The following is a 25,499-nucleotide window of genomic DNA, read 5'->3' on the forward strand; positions in this document are numbered from 1 at the left end:
TTTGTAGATTAAAATGAAACGGAGGGAGTAAAACTTTGATATCCACCCTCTTTTACCATTATACCCCCAACTAAAAACTAATTATTACTTCTCTAATTTTGGGTAATTTTTAAAATAAAAAAAAAATAAATTTAGTAAACCGAATAATTGCAGTTACACCTACCACCGTCTTTATCTACTTTCACACGCATCGCGTGCATATAAAACTAGTACAGTGTCGTGGGGTTGGGAGGTGGGTTTAGGGCTTATAGGGTCTCTAGTTAATTCATCTTACCACAGAGTTCTCGAAAAGGGGCCAAATAAAACATAAGACTAGTATACTACTACTACAATACCATTGGCCAACATCATATATTAATCCTCCTCCTTCCCTGATGCCTGTTGACCAACTGTTTGGATTGCATTTACTTCCTCCATTGCATATTACGCGCTACACTTCTCAATTCACCAACTCCTAGATAATTTTTGGAGAAGAGAGAGATAGAGAATAAAAAATAAAAAAAGACCCATGTGAAAGGAGAGAGATAGAGAGAGTTTATTGGCCAAAAAAAAAGTGTAGCAAGTAATATGAAACTTTCCACAATGAAAAATATAGCAAATATTATCAAACGGAGGAAGTAATAACATATTACCATGGTCATCAAAGAAAGTTTCACTAGCATGGAAATTTCATAAATCGCGAGTTCCAATGAGCGTGGCGCCATTCAAGTGAAAGTTCTCTTTAACTGATGGGCGGAAAACTTTTGTTGACGAGCACGAGCTGCCAAAAGCATCCATGACTCATACAACAAAAAAGCACATAAAAGGAATTTTACTGCCAGAAAAGGCTAAAGAATACTATACGGTGCATGCAAACTCCGTCCCACCAATAAAATACTTCATCTTTATTTACACGTAAAATCTCAAAATCTTCCATAGAAGTTTAACTTTTATCATGATAATAACCGCTATGATAATAGAAGAAAACCAAAAACCAAAAATAAAAACCTTTACAGAAAACAAAGGAATCACTTCATACGATAATCTACTAAATTGGAAATAAATCATACTCAAATCGACCACTTCCTATATTTATTCATATAATAGTAACAAACTAGAAGCTTTGAAGATTCGTCCACCATACAAAAAATGCGAGATAGCAGCAATTGGTAACATTCAATCAATAAAGCACTCACTAATCCACCTCTGTTAAATTCTGATGCAGTGCTAAACACGCCCAGGTGGTCTTCTAGTCTCCCCAACATGCCTGATAACCAAAAAACAAACCAAGGTTACATTATATGAGCAAGATTAAGGGTTGCTAAATTATAGGCCCTATACGATATACAGGGAATTGGATATATATTTAAAATTTTGAATCATGTTAGAGGATTAATTAGTCAAAACCTCTAGATTGTTGGTGTTTGATAAATAAATGATCGAAAGAATAATTTTGATCCAAAATGATAATTATGAAAAAGCTAGTGGGGAACTTCTTGATGAAAGAGAATTAGCAATGCTGAGATGAAATGACAAATATGTTAATGTATCAGCTACGAACAATTAAACAAACATTGTATATGATAAGCTACTCAAACCAACTAACACGATAAGCTATCAACTAATGTTGTTACCACTCGTCTTGTAGTTAGGAGTCACATATATGAAGTGTTTGATGAATGACTTTTGGATAGCTTTCTCATTCGCTTTTAATTAATTCATGTATTTAAAATCTCAAACAACCAAAAATAGTATGAGTGAATAACGTTTTAAGTTAAATGTCGTATTAATTAATTCATGTATTTAAAAACTTAAACAACCAAAAATAGTATCAGTAAATAACGTTTTAAGTTAAATGTCGGTTTTTCAACCAAAAGTAATAAGCTTGTTTTACTAGCTTTTTGTATTTGTGTTTGTGCATTTGCTTTCATTTCGTATTAAATAGCTAAGATCAACAATTAATTTTACCAAACACATTTACAAACTATGAAATAAAGGCGGAGATAATCAAATGAATTTTTTTGGCTAAACAACCAACAAAAGCAATTGGTCAGACTAGCCAACGGTCAATTACCAAACACCCCCAATAAAACATACACATCCAACCTAGTTGCCATTTTCTTTGACACGGTCTGGTTTATGTTTTTTATAGTTAACAAGGCAACATATACGACCTTTCATTTCTCAACTCATACAACTTTAGAAATATTGGAGTACATCCTAATACAAATATATGAAATACATATAATATCATGTAATATTTTGTTGAACTACGCTCCACATGTATACTCGAAATATCAATTTCAGATATATTAACACTCAAAATAATACATTATGTGTAGAAGTCCAACATGTTATATACGTTAAGAAAGAGAGGACGTATGATACTCTCATTATCTACGAACAACTTCTGTTGTAATATATAAGCACAACACTGTTAAATTAATTTTCTTGGTGGTTAGAGTGAGGGCCCTCCACAACTGAGCAACAAGGGAGAAAAAGAGCGAGTTATTTATGTTCCTGCCCCTCCAACAAAGTCGTTCAACGACTTTATTATTCATTATCAAAATAAGAGAAAGATTGAGATTTAAAGAAGCTTTTGTTAAAGAGCTAAACCACCATCAGCTTCCACGAATAGCAAGAGATTTCACTTGTCCCAATATCCTAAATCATATAACATGCCAAAAACAACAATACTATTCACTACTAATTGAAAAAAGAAGTATTAAGAAATCTGTCAAACATGTCAGTGAGATTGTGGAACAAGAACAAAAGTGATAGTGGAACAAAAGGTTCTACTTTGATATTGCTCTGTTTTGAAGTGTTAGATTGACCACCATATTTAGAAACTAATTTTGTCACTCTCAAAATGAATTTTCACATTCCTATATATAAGAGCTAATTCTCTATGCAGCTTTCATGAGTGCCAATATGAATTTAAGGAGTGTGGAATTCAAATTCCACTTTAATGTGGTGTCCCAACTTCTAACACAGAAAATTAAGTGTATCATTAATTATACTCCATCCATTTCTTTTTCGTTTACTCCCTTCACTTTGAAGGATAACCAAGTAGGAAATAGTATGAGAGAAAATCTGAAAAAGTTGAGAGAAATTGAAAAGTGAGAGAAACTAAAAAGTGATTTATGATATCAAAAAAGGGATGACATGGGTGGAAAAAGAGGAGAACATAGATGGGACATGTTATCAAGAACAGAGCAACCGTATGTAGATTAAAAAGAACATAACAAAAAGGAAAGTGTGTAGATTAAAATGAGCAAACATTGGTTACGCGTATTAATGTACATGCTTCATCCTAAGATAAGGGAACCCTTATAAGAGAGGAAAAAACGCAATGGTTTAGAGGTAAATGACATAAATAATACGTCTTGTTGACACTTTCTTCTTCTAGCTTCCGTGAACAACAAATGTTGCCGACCCTAAAAGTATATGAAGCATTTACCTTGGCAAAACGGTAGCAACTGAGTAGTTTGTGTAACTTAGCAGTGAAGGAATAACTGTATCCAGATTGCTTTTAATCATGAACCTAAACAACTATACTTTATTTGTAAAAGAGAACTCCCAGAATAGTTGTTTAAGAACTACATATCATGGAGTTCCATTGCCCCTTTCTAGTCTTTTTGTTGAGGGGTCTTATCGTGTAGACTAAAGAAAAGCCTAAGAGTACTACTATTATGATACAGGTAGAAAAGAAAGTGATATCTATAGTAAGAAGGATAGTAGAACTTTTGTACATTTGCAATACGGATTCCAATCCTTTCAAATTCTTTCCGATGAACAGCACAACAAGAGACAATAAAAGTACTTTCAAGTTTCATCACATGAAAACAAGTAATACTTGAAAAAAAAGGGGGAAGAAATACCTGTTGTGAATAGGATCAGGTCCACTTGGAACTCGTCTTTTATTAGCATAAATTGGATCAAGTTTCACAGGAACAGACTCTCGCTTCCTCGGCAGCAACGTTGTAAGTTTGTGATTGCTAGGTGATGAACTTGTGACCTCTGCGGGTCCCTGAATTTCTAGAATCCCCATGAACAAGAACCATACAGATACAATCAACACGAAAGTTATCAAAACCCTCCCAACTCCTTTGTCATCACCATAACCAGCCATACCACCACTTCAGTCTGCTATATTCTCCTTCCTAAGAAGGATATGTTGCTCTCAAGAAAAAAGGAAAAGAGGACGACAACGATGATCATTTCAAAATTAAGAAGACAAGTGATATCCAAGAATTTTCAATGTATGATGGCATACACACATAAGCAAGCTTTGATTACAAGGGCATTTATTAAAACTTCCTATGTCAAAGCAGAGGGGCAAGGGAAGAGGAAGGAAAGGGGGGAGAGGACGGGGAAGAGTAAGAGGTAATTTGCAAGTTTTAAATAAAGGGCCACTGATTCAACTCTTGTGTGTCAAAGCAGGGGCGGGGACAGAGAAGGAGAGAGGCATGACAAAAAGAGAGAAAAAGTTAGTTATCTCGTAGATAGCATGGGACCAAACCAGTCTAGTTCTTCTGTTTTAGTGTGCGTATTTTTATGAAGCCCAAAGAATGGGACCATTCTGCCCCCCTAATGCTTAATGAATCCTTTAGGTCTCTACAACATATAGGATTATGACTCACCTCGAAAAACACAAACATTTACTCCACATTTTTTGCATCAAAATTATAAAAATTACATTTACTTTAGCAAACAGCATCGAGTTAATTTTAAGTAATTAAACAAAAAGGCACTCGTTAATGGAAAAAAAGCACCATTACTCGGAAGACTGGCCTGAGGGTAAGCTCCCACAATAACCTATTAAATAATGTTCAAGACTGGCAGTGCAGATGATAGTGAGCCATGGCGGCAAGGAACGAGTTCCCTTTGGACAGTGTGTGCCGTGCCTAGAACACACTTCTCACTTGAAACCGAAACTCTATAGCTACTAACATCGACGATATATGAAAGATAAGGAAAGAATAGAGAGCAGTCTTTCTCTCTTCCCCCGTTAATCTTTAGGCAAAAGGGATTACGAAATTAGTCCCATACTCACAGAGGCTAAATCATAAATCCCCAGGGTTCAAAAACGCAAAACACAGTGAGCACAGAGAGAGAAACTCAGTGTCAGGCAGCAAAGGTTAAAGATCAGGACATGTCTATGAACAAGTAAAAGTTCATTCAAAACGTCTACCAAAAGTAATAGCGACAACTCTGCAATAATGAGGGACACCTAAATCAGTAAATCTCCAATTAAGTGCACAATGCATGGTCCACCAAAAGTTACCATCTCCGGCGGTGACAAGTTCCTTTACCAACATATAGTAAATATGGAGAGAATGGAGCCTTTAATCAGTGAGACCACCTAGAAAGATCTCCGTTAAACAGAACTACACTGTTAACAGTATAAATGTGGGCAGTTCACATCCAAAAAGTAAAAATTTCTAGAGCAGGCAAATTAAAATATTAACATGGAGGAAAGTGCAACATGAACTAAGGAAACCTGTGAAAAATGTACTATCCATAAGTTAAAAAGAAGGGGTTGGGGATGTTATTGCCTCTAATTTTAAATACTGATATAATGATAATTCTCCTTTGAACATCAAATAATTTTGAAACAGATCATTTCCAGTTTCAACTTCCACCAGATTCGGTTGGATCAAATCAGCCATGCTTAAACTTAACCTCAACTCCCCATAACAAAGTTAAGAACTCTGGTACATACTACATACTTCTCTGATTCTCTTCCTTCATTAAACCAGCCCACAATATACTAAGAAAGCGGCACTGAATCTGCATGAAAATACTTGTAAGCATCAGAATAAAAGGGAACATCAGAAGCAACTTTGGTTTTACCAGTGGTCATTTTGCGCACAAAAAGTCTTACTGATTGGCTACAAGGATCACTCAACAGCACAAATTGTTCTCCAAAGCAAATCTCCAGGAGTCACATCACTTTGTATTGCTCAAAAAGTATAATTCAAAGTGGTTCAACTTTCCCTGTTTGCTTAAATCAGTATGCTTTAGGAGATCTGTTCTCTTTGCTGTATGTATTTCCTCAAATTGAAATTATTCCCACCTCGTTACATGAGCTATGCACAATCATTCCTCAATCGGAAATGGACAAATTTTAGGCATACAGTCTCCAGCACTTTTGACCAACCCCTACTGCAAAAGATACATAAACTCAAACCAATAGTTTGCCTAAAATTCATTTTACTTTCACGGCAAATAACTAAATGTATATTCTTAATCAGAAATCTACAACCTACAACTTATCTAGAAAATCTTAAAATACATCTATCCCATAGTTTTCAACTTTGAAGAACAGGGGAAGACCTCTGATACAAGACAAGAGAACATAACTCAAATCCCTCGCATCTATTTTATTGTTAGATATGGAAAATAAAAAAATTGCATCAGACGACTGAAATAAGAACTAAAGAACAAATATTCTCAAAATTTAAGAGTGAAAAAAGAAGATCGTATTACAAGAGTGAAATAGGAACAGGTGAAAGCAAAGAACGTCACAATAACCCTGACCACCTCATCCTCTAACTGCTGCCTCTTATATAGCCCACTGGCCTGCCAGCCAAACACACCAGATGAACCAATCCAGTAAATTTCAGCCCCTGGGTGAAAATCATAAAAAACCCTCAGCACCATTTGTTGACGCTTCTCCACCACAAAGCATCGTCAGAACTCCACCAAGGATTGGATGTCAAACCATGGCTCTTTTACCCTATGTTGCTCAGACTTGGGTACCCATATCCGACACGGGTACGTGTCCAAGTGTCCGACTCGGCTATTTTTTGGAATTTTTTTCTATTTTTTAGCCCAAAACAAAGTGTCCAAGTGTCCCATCCATGTCCGAGTGTCGAGGATCCGACACGGGTACTTGAGGTGAAATGAAGAGTCCGAGCAACATAGCTTTTACCCATTTTTGAATACCCAATCTCCAAAAACATTCCGTTGGAATTTGATTAGCCTTGACCCACCCAAGAGATCCCCCAAAACTCTTCCTCTTAACAGATGGATGCAACCTGGGGTCAGAGGAAACAATAATTTCACACCCCCAGCCAGGCAAACCAGAACACAACCTTCCATGAAAAAGTTTACCACCCTTTTTACGGGACCCTAACTAAACTCTCATTTCTGAACATCTTGAAGGTTCAGACTGAAGGTTTCTATTCGATCTGCATCGACGCCATAATGGCCTCCCCATCCATTATAACCATAAGCCACCGAAAGAGAGAAAGAGATAGCAAACAGAGAAAGTTTTAAGAGAAGATAGTGGGATCAAGTCTTGAGCATATTGAACACTCAACCTCCAAATCCATCCGATAGAAAAAAACTTTTATTAAAACATTCAATACAGCTTGAAACTTCAATCATGAAACCGATCACAGAGGATCCATAAAAACCCTTCAGTCTAGAGCAAACATTAACCACTCCTCCCCATCTTGTTTTCCCCAATTCTCTTTTTTCCCTTATTTATGAGTTGTATAGTGTTGGTTGCAGTTTTGTCTTTTTACATGTAGGGTAGCTAGAAAGCAGAGAGAAAATTTAATGAAACGGAGCAATCTTTTGGGGACAAACTAAATGGAAAATGGGGCTATCATTTTGGGGACAGAGAGTGTAATTTCCACTAATTCATGTGTGAAATTACTAAAATAGTCACTCAACTCGTTTAGACTCTAGACAATATACTGTATACATCGACCTTCCCCGTTCCTAGGCTGTTAGTGTTGTTTAAGTGTAAAATGTTCCCTGATAATAATGAAAGAGACGAGCCACTATTACCACAATCCAGATGCCAGGATAACTAGAACAAAGAGCATGAGCTAAGTGGGACCAATTACAAGAAACAAAAATACCCTCTTCAATAAGATCTTCAATACTCGATTAACACATGTTTGAGTCTCATTAAGGTTAACTCCAGTCTAAATCCATAGGTTGTTCAGCCTGTTCAACGGTCCAGCAGTTTCATAGGAAAGATCAAATAATGCACTTGTTTTTGTTCAATAAAATTGGCCACAAAGAATAGCAGCAAGAAATTAGATGGCAAACATTAACAAAATCGTAACAGTGATGATCCATTGCATAGGAAAAGTACAATAAATATCCAATTCATCTACAATTCTTAAATGACAACCCCCCTCTCCCCCACAAAAAAGGAAAAAGGGAAAGGGGAGCAAAAGAAATGATAAAAAGTACTAAAGAAAGTTTAAACCCTTACACTTCAGTAATTTGTCTATGTCAATACAGCTGCAAGCTTAGCTACAAAGTGAGAGTCATGGGGAAAGCACAACTCAAGTTTTAATGATGGACTCCTGGACCTACAATAGATGCTGGCATAGGTCAAAAAAATTATAACAAAATTTTCTTAAAAAATCAAATGATAATACCATAGGCTTGCACATAAAGACATACCCAAAAAATGGCTTTAATGTGTCAGCTTTTCTCAATTCGAACAGAAGATTACAGCCCCTTGTATACATCAGCAGAGAATGCACAAATCATGAAAGAGACATTTGGTTGGAAGCTTTCCTGTAGGCGTTCCCCAATTTTCAAATAAATTTATTACTTTACACTGTCCAGCTAAGTGATTTAACCCCTCTTCTTCATCGCCCACTTTGGCCCATAAATCGCCAAATGTGTTCTACCAAAGCGACGATCAGCTATCTGCAGTACAAGATTACAACTTAAGTACATTTACTAATAACTGCACATAGAACAAGGTGTTCTGCTATTTATAGAACATAGAATAGTCTCCACCAATAAGAGTCTATGTTGAAGCTATTTGCAGTAGTTATATAATCTTAGAATCTTCACATCTGTATATCAGTTGAAATCCTTAACTTAGTTACTCCTTGTCAAGATCTTACAATATTATCAACCTGAGGTTCATATGCAGATATACGACAAACCTTCATAAGGCATCCGCAAGAATCCGACATGTTTGTTCCCAAAGGATATTCAACCAACTGTGGCAAGAAATTATAGAAAATCAATTACCAAAAGCACCAGTAAAATCAAGACACGATGGAAATAACATTATAAATGAGATATGCAAAGCTTACAATAAAAGTATCTTCTCCAACCAAGGATGAATCCCATACTTGGGTCATAAGTAACCCATAATCCACTTCCATGTATGGAGGTGTGACACTTATGTAGTCAAAAGTTGTACCACTACCTGCAAGCAAGCAATAAATTTGTATTATACAACTTAACATGGAAGATTCATGATAACATCAGATCATTTGGAGAACTAGTTTTTGATGGGTATACAATGAGACAGGATCTCTTTGATATCATAGGGGGTAAATATTCAACGGAGATATCTATTTAGTTATTCCTGTTAACAGACAGGGGTATTAAACTGATAAAAAGAGGGGAGACTTTAGCTGTCTTACCCTGAACTTCGGCTAAGAATTAGCTAGAAAAGTAAAACAGTATATTTCGAGCAAATAAGCAATGATAATAAAATTGTATTGCTGGATTAGTGTGATCTCCTAAAAGTACAATCTCCTCACTCTTCGAGAGGTGAGAGTCTCCCACTGTGTTTTTTCTCTACATTTCTGAACAGATCCCTTCTTACACTCCCCCTCTATTTATTACATCTTTCCCACTCTTTACATACTCTCAGCTAACTAACTTGCTGTAATTCCTGCTATAACCTTATTACTTTATAATCCTTTGTGAATAATTACTGCTTAGACCTTAGCCTTTGGTTGTCTTCTTTGTAAGTCATGCCAATGGGAGGTCTGGGTGGGTTTCTTGTAAATTTAAGTATCATTTGATAATGGGCCCACTTATTAGAGAAAACCACCCAAGACAAATTTAGTAATTAAAAAGGAGATGAAAATATTTTTGTTTATCAAAAATAACAAAATATATTAGATGTTCTCTTTTGAAATAGTTTTGGAATATTAACTGGTCAGACCAATATGATAAGTCTAAACTAGAACAACACTTCAAGTATTGACAGCCATGCCAGCTTTCTGATTCTTCAGCAAATTATCATTTGATCATATGGCATCTCTCGTGACAAGCAACACAAACTAATTTAGGTGTGAGACATCAATAATAATCAATTCGATGGAGAATACAACATACACGCTTTCTCAACTCAGCCACACATCTGGCCAACCTACAAACAAGCCAGATGGTACACAGATGCATGCGTACTTAGCAAAATGGCAGCATATAAGTAAGAATTCTGCACACCTACAAACTGCTGAGCACGTTCCAAGAACTTTTCGACAGTGACAGTATGTATCACTGACACATCAAGGAACCCTGTCCACTGTAAATTTGGCTGCAACACATTTGAAACCACCCATGGATCCATCTCAACAAAATGCACCTGGGCATTTGCAAAAGTTTGTTTCAGGGTATAACTACAGAGATCCACAGAAAGGGGGAAAAAAAAGAGGAAATATAGCCCATCAGAAAATTATAGTCATTAGAACATCTTGACAGACATAATTCATTGAAATTACAATGTTAGCAATGTTAAATAATCTAAATTCATGAAACAGAAAACACCAAATTTGAAATATATCTGAGGTAAGACCGAGAAACAATTATATCCAGTACAGGGACAATCACCTCAGAACAACCTCGACTTAAAGCTTCAATGCCTACTGACGCAGTGCCACTATACAGGTCCAACCAGCGACCAGACCTTAAAGATGCAGGGCAGCCACCAGCCACCTGTACAAGATTATTGACAAGAATTAGTTGCATCATATTTAAAGAACAAAAGTATGCAACAAGAACCATCATTGAAAATTCCAAATCCATGTAGCTTTTGTGCTTTCCTTTGAATATTTCCAAGTTCTAAGTAGTTCTTCATGTTAGTAAACCCTAGCTTAGAATTGGATAGGGGATTTGCACATTTGTCCTTTTTTATGCCTTTTAAATACATGAATTTGCTTCCACATAGTACAAATAATTTGATGCATAAATGAAGTTTGGAGTGATTGAGTTTTGACCCTTTTCTTCAACCCCCTCAGAGTTTCTATGAATCTCTTATTTTTCTTTGCTTTATGCTAGCATAGAATTTAGCATTCTTGATAGAATGTGGAGCTGCCAATGACCTTGAATTATTCTTGAAACATCATAGTGCTACTTTATTTTTAGCAAATATTAGTATGGACCATAACGTTTTCAGAATAGCATAAATCATTATTTTTAGTATGCAGTGAGACAAAGCATGACTAACAACAAGTAGAAGATAACTGTCACTTATTTATCATAGAAACTAACTGTTAGTTTACTTTGATATGTCCAAACTCCAAATAATGTTCTTATTGGATCTTGTGACTTTTTATATGAACAAAACATGTCTCCTGGAGAACATGCTTCCTCTAGTGATCGTCCTTTAGTGTGTAGAGCGTGATGAGGAGTTAGCTCCACCCCTTAGGAGGAAGAGATATTCCTCTAAGAGTACCAAAGGCCGGACGACATCTAAGAGGAAAGGGGACATTGAGCAGTCATGTCAGACCACATGGGACGCTAAGAATATTTATGTTGGTGGCTCGCGCTGGTCGACATATTTCTTCCTGAACCACGCGGGGCGTCGTAAGTGAATTTGCTTAGTGTTTTTCAGATATGTTATCAATATTGCATTTTTATGAATGTCTTTATTATTTACTTTAATGCGGGATGATTACAGTATGTGTTCCTATGATTCAGGGAACGTATCCCATACATATAGGAGACGAAGAGTCTCGTGGATGAGTGCTTTCTCCTTTGCTTTGAGGACCTTCATGAAATTCGACAAGTCCGACATAAGCTTGGCTTCGATTCATGGTCTCCAAGACCGAATCTGGGATACCACAAACAACTTTCATTTCCACAGGGTGAGATGACAATTAACCCTTTTGATCTTTCTATAATCAGTAATTGCCCTTAGCTGGTGAGATTTTTCAGCACTGAAGAAAAAAAACTGACCCCATTATAGGAGAGCTTTCAGAGCCACTTGAGGTAAAATCTGCTCTCCTCATTGAGTTCTAATACATACTTTAGCAAACCCCACTATCATGCAATTTACATCATACACTCAAGTGTACTATACACCCAAGGCTATTTCTCTACTCATTGGGTGTACGATATTGTTTTTCTCACAAGAAAGGGAGAGTGTTGAGCTGAGCAAAGAGCTATAAGATTTCTTCTTTTCTTCATCTATGCCCTTATCTAGCAAATCGAAGAAAGAGTATTTCTTTTGAATTTTCCCTCATCAAGTGAGCAGAAGTCATTCATGATCCACACAGGATGTCTAATTTCCTTGTTAGTCACATTCTCCAAAGGCGGGTCATCCACGATCTGTACGGACCGTCTCATTTCCCTCTAAAAGTGAGTATAGGTCATCTCAATCCAAATTCAAACTAATTATATTCCTAACTAACCAGTTCGCCATTCTTCATCATAAAAGCCATTTAACTTTAGTTTTGATCATGCATGATTAACTAGCTCACAAATTGCCATCCGACCCTCCCGTATTTTAACAGCGTAACTATATTTCTCAGCCTCAAATATAACCCCTTGCATTTCCTTTTAATAGAATTCTACTGCTTATTGAGAAAAGAATACTGCACAATAATCACGACTCCATGAATCCTTCAGCAGATAGACTTAACAGGGGCAAACCAAACAAGAAAATCCGAGAGCAAGAGACCATTATGAAACTTGTGGCTAAAACAAACTAATCCAGTGAAAACTCAAATAGAATTGACATCCTACTCAAGGCTCAAGCCATGATTTTCACAGGATATCACAAATGCAAACTACCAACTTTTTCCCTCAATCCTCCCCTGCAAATCTAAACTCATCGGTATCAGCATGCTTTCAAAAAACATATGGGATAAATCAACAATTTTCAACTGACAGTAAAACAGAGGGTGCCACAAATACTAAGTGATCTACTATAACTACTGCCCAATATAGATCCCATCTCCTTGGAGATCTACATGTTTTCTTGGATAACAAAATACTTTTCATCACTCCCTTCGTCCCATAACAATTTCCATGTACACTTTTTTGGGATGAAATTAACTTCCTATTCCCTACTTTGATAAAAATTCTACTTCTCATGTGATGTTGGTCCCCATTCTCTTACTGCTTTTTCTCTCACAATTCCTACACTTCCTCTATATACTTTTTCTCTCTACCTAGTGTCATTATTCAATTCACATGTAACGACTTTTTGACTCACCTTTTTTTTTTTTCTAAAAATGTATTACCAACCCTAAGAGCAGAAAAGTACAGACAAAGTGAGGATAGGAAAAAGGAAAAAAAAAAAAAAACACCATTATAGACCAAGAGTAAAGAATAATTAATGCAATATTAACGCATGCCAATACACCATCACTTAAGCCTAGACCGGGAAACACATCCAATAAAACAGTACAATAAAGCAAAAAAGAAGTAAAAAAACCACTCCATCTTGCATAGACATGCAATATTTAGCCATGAAAATCCAGTCATCTGGTTCAATCTATGACACCCCAGGAATCTGGAAATTAATGTAAAAGTAATACCTCCATGCTCTCCACAAATGAAAAAAGTATGTATACAACTCCATTAGGCATTTTGGTCTCTTCGGGTACCCTTAGGGTATATAGTGTGATGTTCCAAAATCTCCTCCAAACCTACTTACAAATATATCCGGGCTGGCTCTTGTTATTGTTATCACAACTTTTTATGGTCTTTGCATCATTAAATCAATAAAGCTAACCTCAACAATCCAAAGCTTAGCCACTGTTAAAGCCCTCACATCAGCTTTGTGATGAAATCATGGAAGTGAATATTTGACTAGGTAATGCTAAATTTATTCAATTCGTGTTCAGGTCAGTTGACATTTAGGCGACATTGGCGCTGTGTAGTTGTCTTTTAAGGACATCAACCACATGAATTAAGAAATTATAATGATAGTTAATATTTTGTTTCCAAACAACGCCACTTACCGTTTGGAAATTTAGACATCGTGCACAATTTTTGTCTCAACTTTAATCTGATTAGCCATTATGTAGTCGAAGTTCCCTCAATCATAGCTAATATTTTCTGAAAAGCAAAGTTTATCTATGGTTGCAACAGCCAAAAGTTACTAAATATCTTTCTCACCAAATGCCGCATAGGGCCTGAAACTATATTAGTCAGACTCGAGTTCAAGTGCCCATATCCATATCAAAATCTCGAGGATCCAGCAAAGATACAGATAAAGCAAATCGTCCGATAAACATAGGCACAATATCTCAAAAATTTACAGAAATATGAAACGGGCATGTTTGCGTAGAGTGCAAAAACAAAACCATTGATGGAACAACAATACCTGCAATATATCAAATGCAGCGCCTTTGACTACCTCCATCATGGGGCGCACATCCATGCCTACAGGAGATAAAAGCTTCTTCCTTTTAGCTTTCCCACCCAGCACCTAAAATAACCAACAATTTTATTCATCAAGCATTTAAGGGAAAAGAAAAGGCGATCTCAGGCAATCCACTTATATAACAAAAATTTGTCAACCTCAACAACATTACCTCCGTTTCAGTTAAATGGTCACACATTGCAATTTGTGGTCAAAGTACGAACACTTGACTATTCTTTCTAACATACAGGGGTGGACACGTTGGATCCTGGCACAGGCACCCCCAATTTTTTTTTAACAAAAATCCAATTTTAAAGGAAAAACACAAAAAAAAAAAAAAAACCAAATGCGAGAGAGCGGAATCGCAAGATGAATCAGTATATTGTGCTAAGAATGCTAACTCCTCAGGATGGTGTCAAAACAAGGTTGCATCGTATCGCCCGTGTCGTAAAGGCTTTCAAATCTACCGAACCGATATTACTCGTATGGTAAAGGTGTAAAAAAAACCGCGTTTTGGGCAGGTTCAAGGGGGATATGTGGCGGTACCAGCCGCAACATCCCCGTTCCTGCATCACCATGACTGTTACCAGCTGCTTTTTCGAACTACGCTCGTCAATTCCATATCCGATAAAATAATAAAGTCTGACAATGAGAAAAAGTGAAAAAAAAAAAGTATTTTGAAAGAGACTTGCCATATAAGAGATTAGAACATGTATAGCAGGCAAAATTTGCACTGCAACAAGCAGCCAACCCACTCGCCAGCGGCCACGTGGCACAGGACCTACTGTATAGGAAAAAAAATGGTCGCTGTCGCGGTCGCGAGAACGCTCACATTGTAGCGGGAACGGCTTGTAACGGGAAAAAAGAACGTGTAGCGGCCGACGCGACGTGAATTTTTAAAAAAAATTCACATAAATATGTTTCAACCTTATTTGCATTTTTTTAGTTTATGAAGCATTATTACAACATAATATAATCAAATCTAATAGAATATCATGTTTCATCAACTATATAATTAAATCATAAAAAGACTTTGGCCAATGTTTGAAAAGAACATATGTAAAGGGGATAAAAGCGTTCTAACGTGGCGAGTTTGCGTTACGGAACGGACAATGCGACGAGAAGTATGTGAATTTCATTATGGTGTTCCGTAACGGGATCTCGCAGAACGGCTAATCCAAAATCTGATACAAAACGGCCATTCTGTAATGGAACGGTAGAGTTTTAATTCCCTGATCCACTCAGCAGTTGGCACGTGTGACGTGTGAGCCTCTATCTTCACTGACTCATGACCAAGATCGGTCTACCTAATGTTCAATTGATATATTTCGAGTTTTTTATTTTCTCTAAAAGCAAGTTTTTGCTATTCATAATATGGATTTTAGTGCTGGTGTAAATTTTGTTTGTTTTAAATAGTTAAAGGTATTGTTGACACTTATTTTTATTTAATTGATGTTTCATAGAATATTATATGCATACTATCAAATGCAGCCGTTTTGGCTCGGTTTGGTGCGCCCGTTTCATAACGGATTTGAAGCTTACCGAACCGAAATAAGCCGATTCATCACGGTGTAAAAAAACCCTGAAATCTCTCCCGCATCAAGCGTTACACATCCGTATTTCTCCCAAAAAACCAATTAAATACTAACATCAGATTTGAAATTGAGGAGTAGAAACAGTCGCCATAGTTGAAGAGGAGCAGAAGCTCTGAAAAGCTGAGAAGAAGAGGAAAGAGAAAACGTGCATGCAGTCGCTATAATTAAGTACTATCTTTTTTTATCTTTTCTTGGGCAGATTCTTTTTTTAAATTTCATTTCTCCCTCCTCTCCCACTTCCTTATTTATTGCTTTGTTAGATTTTATTTTTATGTGTTGCATCTGTGAGTCTTATCTCCACTCACAATTCACATGCTTTCTTAGTTTCTTTTTTGATGGGGCTCTATTTTCTTTTTTTTATTGCTTCTTTTCTATTTTCATTACTTTTCTGTTTTATTATTATTATTTCTTTATTTCTTCTATGCTTTGGGTCCCAATATTTATTTCTTCTAAAAGCTTTGGACTACCAATATGCTTCCATTTATAGGGAACTATTTAGAACACCTGAAAACATTTAAAAGCAAATTCTTGCCGCGACATTCCGTGACGTGGTCCGAGACGCAGCGAAATCGCAACCGTTACCGAAATTGCATTTCGAACTATGATTATATGGTAAGTGTTCATTGTGTACTCTACTTCCTCATCTCCTGAAGGATCTCATTCCTAATCTTGGCACTATTTATAAGTAAAAAGATTCTTTTAAATTCTTTACAATATTTAAGAAAAAATATAGCCAAGTCATGTGGACTCTTCACAATCTAGTGTCTTGTTTGATTCGTCATTGCAAAATCAGACTATTACAATTTTTACTAATATGTGATTATGATAATGAAGTAATGATACATTGTAATAGTTTGTTCAAAATAATTGTTACATTGTAATTTAAATAAAATATTTTTTGTGGGTAACTTTATGCATCTTTGAAAATTTTTGGATTCTCGTATACTATTAGGTCAATCATTTCGGGACCCCAAGGATTCAAATCCTTTATCCGCCCTGGTAATATACATATCAAAATATGATAACACGAGATCATGTTAGACTTCTTTCCGAAAATGTCATCTTATTTTTATTTTTAATATATTCGTAATCAAAGATAGGAAAAATTAACACCAATAATCCCAGCTATTAGTGGTATTTTAAAAAAAAATTATAACTATTGTTTAAATTTTAACAATCCCAACTATTATGGAAACCTTCTCAAAACCGTCTCAAAATTTTGTGAGCTTGTTAAAGATAATGTGGAAAAATTAACCCCAATAATCCCATCTATTAGTGGTATTTAAAAAAAGAATTATAATTATTGATTAACTTTTAAAAGAATTATCCTGTGTCGTAAAGGTTTTCAAATCCACCGAACCAATATCACCCGCATCGTAAAGGTGTACAAAAACCGCATTTTAGGCAAGTTTTAGAGATATTTCATGGTTTAAGCTGATATTAGCGATACGACAACCGCATCATCCCCGTTCCCGCATCACCGTGACCGTTACCGCAACCGTGACCAAAACTGTATTTTCGAACTATGGCCACCATCATTCTCCATCCACCTCTTTGTTGAGCCTCCACTGGCATCTCCCTTTTGACCATCACCTACCTCCTCACCTCTTCCCAACTTTCCCTATCAGTTCCAACCAGGGAAAAAAAACTCGGTCGCGGTCGCGTTCGCGGGAACGGTAACGTTGTCGCGGGAACGGCTTGTAACGGGTAAATAGAACGTTTCGCGGCCGACGCGGCGTGAATTTTTTTAAAAAATTCACATAAATATGTTTCAACTTTTTTTGCACTTTTTAGTTTATGAAGCATTATTACAACATAATATAATCAAATCTAATAGAATATCATGTTTCATCAACTATATAATTAAATCATAGAACGAATATGGCCAATGTTTTAAAAGAACGGATGTAACGGGGATAAAAGCGTTCTAACGCGGCGAGTTTGCGTTACGGAACTGACAACGCGGCGAGAAGTATGTGAATTTTATTATGGCGTTCCGTAACGGGATTTCGCGGCACGGCAAATCCAAAATCCGTTACAGAACGGCCGTTCTGTAACGGAACGGGAGAGTTTTAATTCCCTGGTTCCAACCCTCCTCTTTTTCACTGAATTATATCATTCCCTTTCCCCTCGATAAGAGCACCCTTCTCTTTCTCCTTTGAACTCACCCACTACCCCTTAGTCCCTTACCCTACTCTTTTCTCTAAACATCACCACCCGCGATACCACAAACCTATCCCTTCATATTATCCATTGCCTCCTCCCCTTTCGTTTTCTGACTACCAACACCAACATAACCTACCACTAGCACAATATTGCTCATTGCCCTTTCAAATCATTCTCAACCTTTCAAGTATGATTTGATCATGTTGTTTATGAGCCAATTATTGCATAAAGAAACATCAACAGGCACTTACGGAATAGATTTTTCCTTTGAGTCAAAAGTCCGCTCGTTCGCTCCTCTGGCTAAGCATAATTATGGCTACAAACTAATTCCCAAAGGACATAGGAGTAGGGGTGTAAGCCAACTAAGAAAATTTATAAGTCGCGTGCAATCCAGTCCACACTTATCGGACTAGATTGGACTGAAAATAGTTTGGACTGAATTCGGACTCATATTTTCAATTCTAAAAAATTTCGGACTAGAAGACTCCACCATTTGGAGTCCAAAATCCAATTTTGAGTCCAAAATTTTTGTTATATATATATACTCCATGAAAAAAGTAGAATGAGATATACACATTGAAATTCTAAATATCAGTACATGTACTTCTAATTTTAGAACTATTTTAAGAGGAATATTGCTACTTACAATATAGTAATTCATTTTTACTTTGCATCCCAACAATTATTTGGTTTTAAAATTAGAGTTGCCAAATTGAGGTTTTCTTATATAAAAAAATGGCTTGAAAGCGAAAATAATAATGTGAAGCTTTGGATTAAAGTGGAGTGGATTTGGACTCGAGGAAAACGTTTAGATTGGATTTTATTAAATTGGACTCGTGAAAAGTTTGGATTGGACCTGGTATCAATTTCTTAAGTCCAAACGACTAGATTTAGACTTGGCAAAGTCCAATCCAGTCCACCCAAATTACACCCCTAGATAGGAATCTACAAGAATTAAAACTCACAGGACGAATGTTGTTGTGCTTGCCAAAGCTCTTGCCACTTTGCAATCACAATGACATTTTGTAGCTTTATCTATTCTACTCCTACTACACTAATCCACATAGCAGCACGGGATAGAGTGTGAGCATGACACAAGCCAGAACACATCAAGGAAAGAATTGTCATTCTTGAAGGATGTGCATCGGAGAACTTGGAAAAGTAAATGTAACCATTATTAAAATAACAAAAGAAGTGCATTACTAGCCATTTACAATAAGTCGGTTTATGTAATTAATAGGTTCAGTGACTTAACAGTTAGACAACACAAAATTAAATGATAGGAATAAACACAAAAGGAGAAAGCAAGCCAGGTAATATAGCACCTATTAGAAGCCAGCATAAATGGTTGACCACAAAAAAACAACTATGTTCTTTGTGATTAGCCAAAAAAAAGAGTACTTCCTATGATTCAAAATTTGTGCAAAACTTTGGATTTTACAATATCCATAGGCGAACTTTGACTGTATAATTAGCTAATATATAAAAACAAGTGTTACTATGTGAGATGTTGAATTTGTCTAAATGTATATATTTTCTAAATAACAACTATCAAAATGTTCTACTAATAGATAACTAAATATATTGATAATCTAAGTTCTGCATTCGAAATCATGAAATTCGAAGTATTATTTAAAACTAAAAAGAAATGGAAAATGTCTATTATCTATTACAAAAATAATGGAATCCCTTGCTTATATGTTTCTTTAAAAGCCAATTCAGGTGATACTTCTATTACACTTGCAAGTGACATTGCAAATTCCTTGGAGAGTGACAGACAATAAGAAAAAAAAGAGTTGAGGTGATAGAAAATAATGGTAATTTATACTTGAAAAGGAAACAAAAAGTTCTTTTTGGGACATCCAAAAAAGAAAAATAGAAAGTTATATGGGATGGAGAGTGTAATAAAGAGTAGAGTATTTACTGTGTAGTTGTTTCTTAATGTCTTAGAATTGATGATTTACTTATTTCCATTTGAGCTCTTGTTATATATTGCGTCATGTGTCCTCTTTTCTTTGCAAATTCTCTTAGTTCAGCCAGAAGAAGCCATTCAGCAAATATGCTCCCCCTTCTGAATAAACTTATGCTAGACACATATGTTGTTCTATTAATTAAAAGAGATTGATTTAATTATATATTCTCGTATATGCTTGGGGTTTCGTCAAACTAGAAATTAAGCCATTACAATGCCCTAAGCCAGGAGGAAGCCGTTATCTATGCTTTTACAAAACGACAATTCCACCTTTTCCTCGAAAAATAAAACAATCAGTAAATTTTCATCATGCAATCAATACAATAACAAAAACAAGATAGAACAAGACTATCACACTATCTCCGTATATTTATGCATCTCATCATTACAACCGATATGATATTTCGCTTACAACAAAAAATGAAGCAAGAATACAAACCTGAAGCAACTTATGTGTAGTACGAGGTGGCTTTTTGTCCTCCTCTACCACTCGCTTTCCTTTTGGCATTACCTGTTCCTTTCTTTTGTTCCTCTACAAACCCCCCTCAACAAGAAAAAAGAAAAGAAAAGGGAAATTAAGTCTAAGCTTAAAACCCTCAGTAGCAGTAGCAACAATAATACATACATCAGGTTTAAAGTAGTGACACAATAGCAGTAGGGACCAAGACATAATCCACACATAGCAATAATTATATCAATATTCGAGAAATTCATGTCCGCTCCATGATTGATCCAATCCTTAGGGTGTTTCAAAAGTGCAATACAACAACAACAACAACAACAACAACAACAACAACAACAACAACAACAACAACAACAACAACAACAACAACAACAACAACAACAACAACAAAAAAGCCTTAATCCCAACATGATTTGGGGTCAACTAACATGAATCGTCATGAGAAACAGTATATGTGACAGAAGAAACGATAAATGTAAAAGAATAAGAATTTAAATAGAGAAAAATGAGAGAGTAAAAGTGAGAGGGTTAAGACGAGAAAACATAAATGCCAAAAAAACATTGATAGAGAGGTATTCATAGAAATGTAAAATATGGGAAAATAAAAATAAATTTTCAATAAAATATAATTCATGTGTACTTAATTACTTGCAACAATTGGATTTTTACACTATTCACACACAACCTCATCACCATGAATTCTGATTTTTACATACGGAAAAAAATATAGCCATGTGGACTCTTGTTAGATTCGTTTCAATATATACTTTCAAGGGGTGTTTGGTTGGGGGTCTTGTGGAAAGGGTAAGAGAATCAAGTAACCTGATTCCCGTATTTATTGTTTGTTTGCACACTTTAATGATACCCTTTATCCTCCCCTTACCCCCAAAGTCCTCTACTTTCATTCCCCCACCCCTCCTAGGGTTTCACTTACCCTTTCTTTGACTGACCATCTCCTTGACCACCCAACCACCACTTAACCCAACCACAACCTGACCACCCAACCACCACTTAACCCAACCACCACCTGACAACTCAACCACAATCGCAACCTCCCATCCGACACCGCAACCCGACCCGGCTAGGCGACTACCACAACCCCACCCGACCACCGCAAGCAGGGAAAGGGAAAGGGAAAGGGAAAGGGAAAGGGAAAGGGAAAGGGAAAGGGAAAGGGAAGGGGGAGAGGTGCGGCGGCGTTTTAGGGGTATGGAGAAGCGGTCGCGTTTCAGGGGTCAGAAGTGGTGGTGGTGGTGGTATTGCTATGGTGGAAGATGGTAAGAGGAGAAAGAAGGAATGACATATACCAACCAAACATCACTTTCAATCTAATGGTTTTGCTTTCCTTTCCTCCTCTACCCCTTTCTTGATTCCATTCCCTTTACTCCATAACAACCAAAAACCGCTTCAATATATTAACTTTTATTAATTTTTACTCGAAGGTAATTGAAGGTATTAATGGATAAAGTTGTGCATTGGCAAGCGTGAAAATTCAAATGTTGCAATTAATAAAGAAAGGAGGAAGTATATAAGAGGTAAAAAGAAACAAATGTGAAAAAAAAATCGAAATTTCGAGAGACCCTAAAAGGAAAATAAATAAGATGTTTTTATGGAAAAACTTTGTGAAAAAACGTAAAAGAAACCAAAATGGTGAAACTTTTGGCGGAAATTAGCTAGCTATTTCATATTTCTATCGGATGAATTAAAGACTAAGGAAATATTACTTCCTCCCTAACAAAATAGATGTTACACTTTTAAAAACACACTTTTCTAGGCAATTTTTTTGAAGATGATAAAGATAGAGATAAAGAAAAAAGGGCACTCATGTGATTGGAGAGAAATACAGAGAGATTGTTGCCTAAAATGAAAGTGTAACATCTATTTTGTTACAACCACATATAAAAAGTGTAACATCTATTTTGTTACGGATGAAGTATTAAGAGTTGTGAAGTTGCTTTTATATTATAGTTTCCTAAGTAGTATTGCCTAAATTTAGAAAGTAATAGTAGCGTATGAGAAAATTCGCCTTCTTTGGCAATCAACTATATTAGCTTGTTTACTTAGCTTATGTAAAAAACTTGTATTGTAAGTTATTTTTGTTAGATGAATGAGTGAGACATTTGTATTGTTTACAATGACGTTCAGAAGTATCATGGAAGACAACCAACTTTTGGCAAAACAGACATAACCTATCATATTGGCTAAAAAGCAAGCTTAGAAAAATCCATTTACCAAACATATATTATTGGTTGTTTGACCACATGATAAAAAGAACAAAAATACAACCAAAATTAAAGAAAAAGCTGGAAAAAAAAAAAGCAAGCTACCAAACAAGGCCTTACTCCATCTGTATCTTTTTATCTTCACTTGAAATCTTAATACTATTCACGACTACAGAGTATCTTCTAAATTATTTTCTATATATAAGAAACAATAAAGTCATGTAAGGTTTTGTTTGACTCATCATAATGAGTAGTGTATTGATATTCAATTGTTATAATTTATATAAATATATAATATATAATGAAAGATATCTAAGTTCAAAGAAGTGTATTAGCAAACATGCACAATGAAAGTAGGAAAGATAAAAAGAAATATTGAGGGAGTACTTCCTATATATCAAAAAAGCGTAATTCTAAATGGGGTTTTTATCTTAGAATTGTTCTAGAGATTTGTGGGTAGAACTTTACAATATTAGGTCATTGTAAGGTATGAAGTAGTCTATGTAGTGAGTGTGAATGACATAGTTGCGAGCTGTAAGTCATGGCTTTATGTGTAGTATGTACTAATTTTCAATTGAAAACTTAGTGAAGTTCAATACCTTCCCTAATGATATATTGAGTTTATTCTCAATTTCTCTCCTCATTCCGCTAAAATTGTTCTTCGCTTAGACTACTCGGTCTAAGTCATGTTCCATTTGTTTCTTTATAGGGTTAGTAAGTCATGCTACTAACCATTAATTGAATATTAACCAACAAGTGTTAGTAAGTCATGTTCCAAACTATTAATTCACTATTAACCAACAAGCGTTTGGTAAAACGGACTTACAATAACTTATTGTAAAACGAACTTACAATAACTTAGGCTCCTTTTGGTAGGGCGTAAAAAGTTTTCTCGGAAAATTATTTTCCTCTATTTTTAGTTTTACATTGTTTGGTTGGCAAAAGAGTGTAAAACCATTTTCCTTTGGGGTAAGATTACTCTCTCAATGATGGAAAATCATTTTCCTTTCGAAATGAAGGGAAAACTATTTTCCTTATCTCTCTTGTACACTCCTCTCACTACCTCCTTACTTTCCCTTTCATTTTCCTTTCATTCCATCATTTTTCTTACATGTAACCAAACAACGGAAAACTAATTTTGGAATTGTGTTTTCCATTGTAAATTGTTTTCCATGAAAATCATTTTACACTGAAAATATTTTACGCCCTACCAAACGGAGCCTTATTGTAAAACGTCGAGTGTTATCTCTACAAATAGTACGGAATCACCCTTGTAAATAGAACTTTACTCCGGTTTTACGATAAATTATTGCAAGTCCGCCTCATATAAGAATTTGCGAATTCAAAGCCATGTTCCTAATAATTGATTCAATATAACTAAAAACGAAACAAACACATTGTACCTTAACTGAAGGTTCATCAATGAAGTCATTAGGGTTAAGACCATAGCTCTCGAGGAGCTCTCGCTTCTGCTGACTCGACATGGCTTCCTTGGGACCTTGAACGACCAATTATAATCAGTTCACATCCAATCAAAGATGAAAAACGTGAAAAATTAAACAAATGATGAAAATTAGGGGTGAAAATCGTACCTTTAGCGGAGACGATAACGAAAGAGCGTCGATTTGTTGGCATAAACTTGGAGGATGCATTGAAGAATGGAGAGAGAGTTAAAGTAGAGCTAAGATTGACAGGAGATTTGGTTTGAAGAGGAGAGAGAATTGGAGGGAAGTGAGGAGATGAGACCGCCATCTTTGAGCTTGTGTGACTACGAGTCTGTGATACTGAGTTCGTGGCAATGAAACGGTTCAAAGTAGCAGTGAAACGGTTTGTTGCTACTTATAAAATACGGTTTTTTCACCATATACTCCTGACAAATTTTTTTTTGCACCGTATACCCTTTCGACTTTCCAAATTCATCATATACCCCTCACATTTCGAAAAATACATCAACTTACCCTTTTGACTAACGGTGTTAGACTTCCGTTAGTCATTAACCCATAAATCCCAATTTATTCCTAATTAACTACCCTAAACCTAACCCTAACACTAACACTAACCCTAAACTTAACTAACCCAAAAACCTAACCCTAAAAGCCCACCAGCCCAACCCACCACTACTACCCATGCCTAGGCCCACCACCCTTGACCACCACCTGACCCACCACCCCCACCCTAACCGGAATTTCGCACCCCACCCACCCCACCGGATTTTCCCCCACCACGCAGCCCCCCTCCCCTTTTCCGCCATCCCCGACCACGCAACCCCTCCCCCTTTTCTGCCATCTCCGACCACGCAACCCCCTCCCCTTTTCCGCCATCCTCGACCACGCAGCCCCTCCCCCTTTTCCGCCATCTCCGACCACGCAACCCCCCTCCCCCTTTTCCGCCATCCCTGACTACGCATCCCCCTCCCCTTTTCCGCCATCTCCGACAACGCAGCCCCCCTCCCCCTTTCCGCCATCATCGACCACGCAGCCCCTCCCCCCTTTCCGCCATCCCTGACCACGCAACACTCCCCTCCCCTTTTCTCGCAACTCCCCCTCCCCTGTGGCTGCGCGAGTTTGCGCGAGTTTGTGCTACCGAATTTTGCGGCTACTGTGCGATTTTCACTTGCGGCTGCCGGATTTTGCAGTGCTGTGCAAGTTAAATTGTGGCTGCCGGATTTTTCGCGAGTTTGTGCTGCGTGTACGGTGTTGTGAGTGGCGGAAGAGGAGGGGGG

The 25,499-nt window shown here is 36.5% G+C and overlaps 1 protein-coding gene across 8 annotated transcripts; it reads right to left on the bottom strand.

Annotated features, from left to right (window-relative positions):
- Positions 1 to 860: 860 nt before the first annotated feature.
- LOC104887434 (hypothetical protein) lies at positions 861 to 24,598 on the bottom strand. Of its 8 annotated transcripts, XM_019247998.3 has the most exons (13): positions 24,370 to 24,598; positions 24,181 to 24,275; positions 20,532 to 20,624; positions 14,321 to 14,425; positions 10,597 to 10,701; positions 10,213 to 10,351; positions 9,063 to 9,178; positions 8,910 to 8,966; positions 8,413 to 8,664; positions 8,219 to 8,318; positions 5,867 to 6,147; positions 3,861 to 5,772; positions 861 to 1,246 (listed from the first exon to the last, which is right to left on the bottom strand). In XM_019247998.3, the coding sequence occupies exons 1-9, from the start codon at positions 24,527 to 24,529 to the stop codon at positions 8,590 to 8,592; spliced, it is 945 nt and encodes a 314-aa protein (XP_019103543.1). In that variant the 5' UTR covers positions 24,530 to 24,598; the 3' UTR covers positions 861 to 1,246; positions 3,861 to 5,772; positions 5,867 to 6,147; positions 8,219 to 8,318; positions 8,413 to 8,589. The 8 variants fall into 8 exon arrangements, with proteins under 8 accessions (XP_019103543.1, XP_010670360.1, XP_048494225.1 ...); XM_010672058.4 differs by lacking the exon at positions 5,867 to 6,147 and having other exon boundaries at positions 3,861 to 4,017; XM_048638268.2 differs by lacking the exon at positions 5,867 to 6,147 and having other exon boundaries at positions 3,861 to 4,142.
- Between the last annotated feature and the right edge of the window lie 901 nt (positions 24,599 to 25,499).

This window comes from Beta vulgaris, chromosome 2, assembly GCF_026745355.1.
Source record: "Beta vulgaris subsp. vulgaris cultivar EL10 chromosome 2, EL10.2, whole genome shotgun sequence".
In the NCBI taxonomy this organism is placed as follows: Eukaryota; Viridiplantae; Streptophyta; class Magnoliopsida; order Caryophyllales; family Amaranthaceae; genus Beta; species Beta vulgaris.

Bases quoted from the DNA above. Each gene is read 5' to 3' on its own strand.
- LOC104887434 (XM_010672058.4), bottom strand. From the start codon at position 24,529: ATGGCGGTCTCATCTCCTCACTTCCCTCCAATTCTCTCTCCTCTTCAA. The intron at 10,702-14,320 runs GTATTGTTGTTC...AATCTTGTACAG, and splicing joins CTGCATTTGATATATTGCAG to GTGGCTGGTGGCTGCCCTGC. The intron at 8,967-9,062 runs GTAAGCTTTGCA...TTCTTGCCACAG, and splicing joins TTGGAGAAGATACTTTTATT to TTGGTTGAATATCCTTTGGG.